Source organism: Chlorocebus sabaeus, chromosome 6 (genome assembly GCF_047675955.1).
Source record: "Chlorocebus sabaeus isolate Y175 chromosome 6, mChlSab1.0.hap1, whole genome shotgun sequence".
In the NCBI taxonomy this organism is placed as follows: Eukaryota; Metazoa; Chordata; class Mammalia; order Primates; family Cercopithecidae; genus Chlorocebus; species Chlorocebus sabaeus.
Window position 1 is genome coordinate 58,210,747 of NC_132909.1, and position 3,925 is coordinate 58,214,671.

Here is a 3,925-nt window from a genome sequence, read left to right on the forward strand (position 1 = left end):
GCCCTGTGGGCCTCACTTGGGCAGGCGGGATCCCCAGTGGTGCAGGGACAGTGGGTCAGGGCCATGCATGGGGCAGGTCTCCGGCCGCTGCTGGTCTGACCCATGTCCCCCACTATCTCCAGCACCACCTGAAGAAGCTGGAGGGCCGCCGCCTGGACTTTGACTACAAGAAGAAGCGGCAGGGCAAGATCCCTGATGAGGAGCTACGCCAGGCACTGGAGAAGTTCGAGGAGTCCAAGGAGGTGGCAGAAACCAGCATGCACAACCTCCTGGAGACCGACGTGAGTAGCTGGGGGTGCCACGTCCTGACAAGCCCCATGCCCTTGGGAGGCCGGAGGCGGCAGTGACCTGGCCTCTGCAGCAGGGGAGGTTGAGGGTGCAGGCCCCTGTCCCCTTTCAGCCCCCTTGCCTCCTGTGGCTTCACCTTGTGAGTCAGGGAAGGCACAGGACAGTGGTGCTGACGGGAGCCCCTGAGCCCTGTTGTCCCCCCACAGATCGAGCAGGTGAGTCAGCTCTCAGCCCTGGTGGACGCACAGCTGGACTACCACCGGCAGGCCGTGCAGATCCTGGATGAGCTGGCCGAGAAGCTCAAGCGCAGGTGAGCCTGGGCTGCCATGGGCCTCTGCCAGTGTGCATGGGCAGCGCACCTCACTCTGGGGTGAGCGCATGGCATGGCAGAGCAGTATTCTGGATTCTTCCTGGGGACCGAGTGGAATGGCCTGGGCGGCCACAAGGTTGGAGGAGGAGGAGCCAGGGCTGTGAGAACTCTGAGTCAGCACCCAGCCCTGCCCCAGATGCAGGCCCTGGCGACTCCTAACCATGTGCCTGTTCCTTCCCTGGCTGCACTTTCTGCTGCCACAGGAACACCCAGGCTCCCTTCCCTGAACACAGAGGCCAGACCTGCTTTGGGGGCCTAGGCATGTGTCAGGCACCAGCTGTGGTAGGGAATGGGGGGCGTTGTAGGTAGAGGCCGTGGCAGTACCTAGCTGCTTGGCAGTCTCTGAGATGGCTCCAAGGCGGGGGTCCAAGCTAGAGGCCCTCTGGGTAGACATCCCAGTCTAGCTGTGTCCCAGGGTCCATGTGTCACGACCCCACTGACAGCGTCTTCTTGCAGTCCCAGGCTAGGTTACTAGGCAGCAGCATAAATACAAGGGTGGGGCTGCCTCAGCCATGACACTCACGGGCTCGGGCCACTCACACCTCTTCCTTCATAGGATGCGGGAAGCTTCGTCACGCCCCAGGCGGGAGTATAAGCCCAAGCCCCGGGAGCCCTTTGACCTCGGAGAGCCTGAGCAGTCCAACGGGGGCTTCCCCTGCACCACAGCCCCCAAGATCGCAGGTAACCGGACATGGAGCCATCTTCTGGAGGCACATGCCAGCGGGTGGGAGTGGCCGAGGGCTGGCCTCGTCCTGGCTCTCTTGAGTGCCAGACCCCAGACCCCCGGCTGTAGCTCTCAGCCCTGCTCCATCTGGACCACCCAGGCAGATGGGAAGGGCTGGTCCCAGTCCTCTGCAGAAGGGGCCCTGCCCGATGGTCTTAAGTCCACAACCTCCTCATTTTGCTTGTTTTAGCTTCGTCGTCTTTCCGATCTTCCGACAAGCCCATCCGAACCCCTAGCCGGAGCATGCGTGAGTGTTCCCAGGCCTGCCTCGACCTCAGTGCTGCCTTCTCGGCCATTCGGGGAGGGTGTTTCTCCTCCTCCTCTGTCCATCTCAAGCAGGGAGGAGCCAGGCTCGGACAGCAGCGGGGGGCACAGGCCCCACAGCCTGTGAGACGCCACCCCTCTGGGTCTCAGCCTCACTGTGTGAATGAGGGATTGCCAAGGGCACTAGCCCAGCTCTAGGCTATGTGGTGGCTGCAAGGGCTGAGGGCATCTGGTCATTTCTTGTCACCACAGCAGCACTGGGTGTCCCCAGCACCTCCCAGGAATAGCTTTGGTGACCACTTACCAAGCTTCTCCCATCCTCCCTCCTAGGTGGCAGTAGAGGCCAGACCCCAGAAGAAATGGCAGGGGCAGGGGGTGGCCCAGGCAGGGCGGAGGGAGGCCTCTGCCCACCCACAGGCTCCAGGTCACAGCAGCTCTGAGACCCCAGACTGGGCAGGGTGAGGTGTAGCAGCCCCAGCCCTAGGCGCCGTCCCCACAGCCTGCTTCCTCCCCCAGTGCCCCTGGACCAGCCAAGCTGCAAGGCGCTGTACGACTTTGAGCCAGAGAACGACGGGGAGCTGGGCTTCCGTGAGGGCGACGTCATCACACTGACCAACCAGATTGACGAGAACTGGTACGAGGGCATGCTGGACGGCCAGTCGGGCTTCTTTCCGCTCAGCTATGTGGAGGTGCTTGTGCCCCTGCCGCAGTGACTCGCCGGTGTCCCCGCCCCACCCCTCCGTCCACACTGGCTGGCACCCGTTGCTGGGTCTCCTGCATTCCACGGAGCCCCTGCTGCCAGGGCAGTGTCTGAGCCTGCTGGCGCCACTTGGGCCCCGGCCCTCGAGGTACTCCCTTGGCAGGGCCCCACACTTGGGTGAGGGGCTTATCTGGGTGGGTGGGGATGCCTGTTTACACCAGCGCTGACCCCCAACCGTGACGGCTCCCCTCCCCACTCCATGGCGCCGGCCTCCTCCCCGCTCCCCAACTCCTCGCCCAGCTGGCCCAGGCGGGGCAACACTAAGGTGCTCTCAGAAACACTAAGGTTCCTCCAGGGCAGCCCCCACCTCCCTCCTGACCCCACGGGGGCCCGGCCCACTGCCTACCCTCGAGTCCCACAGCCTTAACGGGATGGGATCGAGCATCCCCGTGGGGTGGCTCAGAGACAGGACCCTGGTTTTAAATCCCCTCCCAGCCTGGTGCTGGCGATGGGCCCTGGCCCTACTCCAGGGCCCCTGCACTTCTGCCTCACACATGCACTCCTTCTCCCCAAGGCTAAGGCAGAGGGCCTCACCGCCTCCCCGGCCTGCTGTCAGCTTACAGCCTGGGGACAGAGGCCAGCTGGGATCTGCCCGAGGACAGAGAACATGGTCTCCTGCAGGGCCCTGCCTCCCAAGCCCCACCCTTACAAAGCCAAGTACCTTTTCAGCTTTTTAACTGCCCCCAGCCAGGCCCATGGAGGCCTGTGTCACTCTGGCACGAGCTGCCATCACCAGCCACCCACACACCCCCCCAGCACACCTCGCACGGGACCACAGCCCCAGCCGCAGCTGCGCTACCAAGGGCCAAGCACAAAGGCTCCAGTGAGCGAGTTCCAGTCCCTGGTGGCCAGGCCTCCCCTTGCCAAGCCACTGCCACCCCATCCTGTGGGAAGTGGCCCCGGCCATCTCCTCTAGACCAACACAGGCAGCCCCAGGGTCCCCAGACCCCTGCCCAGATCAGCAGGTCTGTAGCCCCAACATCTGCTTCCTGTTGCCCAATCCAAAATCGATGAAATGGGGGCTCCTCTGGGCCGGGCCACATTCACATTCCCCTCCCCCTGTGGCCCAGTGAAGCCTCTGGACCCCAGGCTCTGCCCTGCACCCCCCTCATCAGAAGTACATGAGGGGCACAGACACCCGGCAGAGGTGAGCACACAGCCTTGGGCACGGTCCAGGGCAAACTGAAATCTACACCTGAATTTTGTAAACAGAAGTATTAAATGTCTTTCTACAGCCCCTTGCCTCATCTTGGTGCAGGGGTGGGCCTGCCACCCACTACCTTCCCGAGGGGCAGGCTCCCCACAGCCACACACACCCCAGGAGGTCCCCCCGGCACCCCAGATGCTCAAGGCAGGTGGGATAGGGTTTGAGGCTTTTGTGCCAGTTCCCAGGTGCAGGGGCTGAGGGGTGCCCTGGAGTTTAATGCCCTGCCCTGGAAGTGAGGAAGCAGGGGTGATGGTACCAGCCTGGGCACCCAGCCACCCTCACCCCAGCCTTGGGGAGACCAGCGTGGCTGGC

General features: G+C 63.6%; 1 protein-coding gene across 1 annotated transcript in view; it reads left to right on the forward strand.

The window, feature by feature from the left end:
- The window catches only part of SH3GL1 (SH3 domain containing GRB2 like 1, endophilin A2), a 39,823-nt gene extending 36,183 nt beyond the window's left edge, over positions 1-3,640 (forward strand). Inside the window, exons 6-10 of the mRNA XM_007994832.3 lie at positions 123-281; positions 495-598; positions 1,215-1,339; positions 1,573-1,629; positions 2,163-3,640. Coding sequence (XP_007993023.1) covers positions 123-281; positions 495-598; positions 1,215-1,339; positions 1,573-1,629; positions 2,163-2,359 — 642 coding nt within the window. The 3' untranslated portion in view covers positions 2,360-3,640. The remainder of the gene's footprint in view (positions 1-122; positions 282-494; positions 599-1,214; positions 1,340-1,572; positions 1,630-2,162) is intronic.
- The last annotated feature ends 285 nt before the right edge of the window (positions 3,641-3,925 follow it).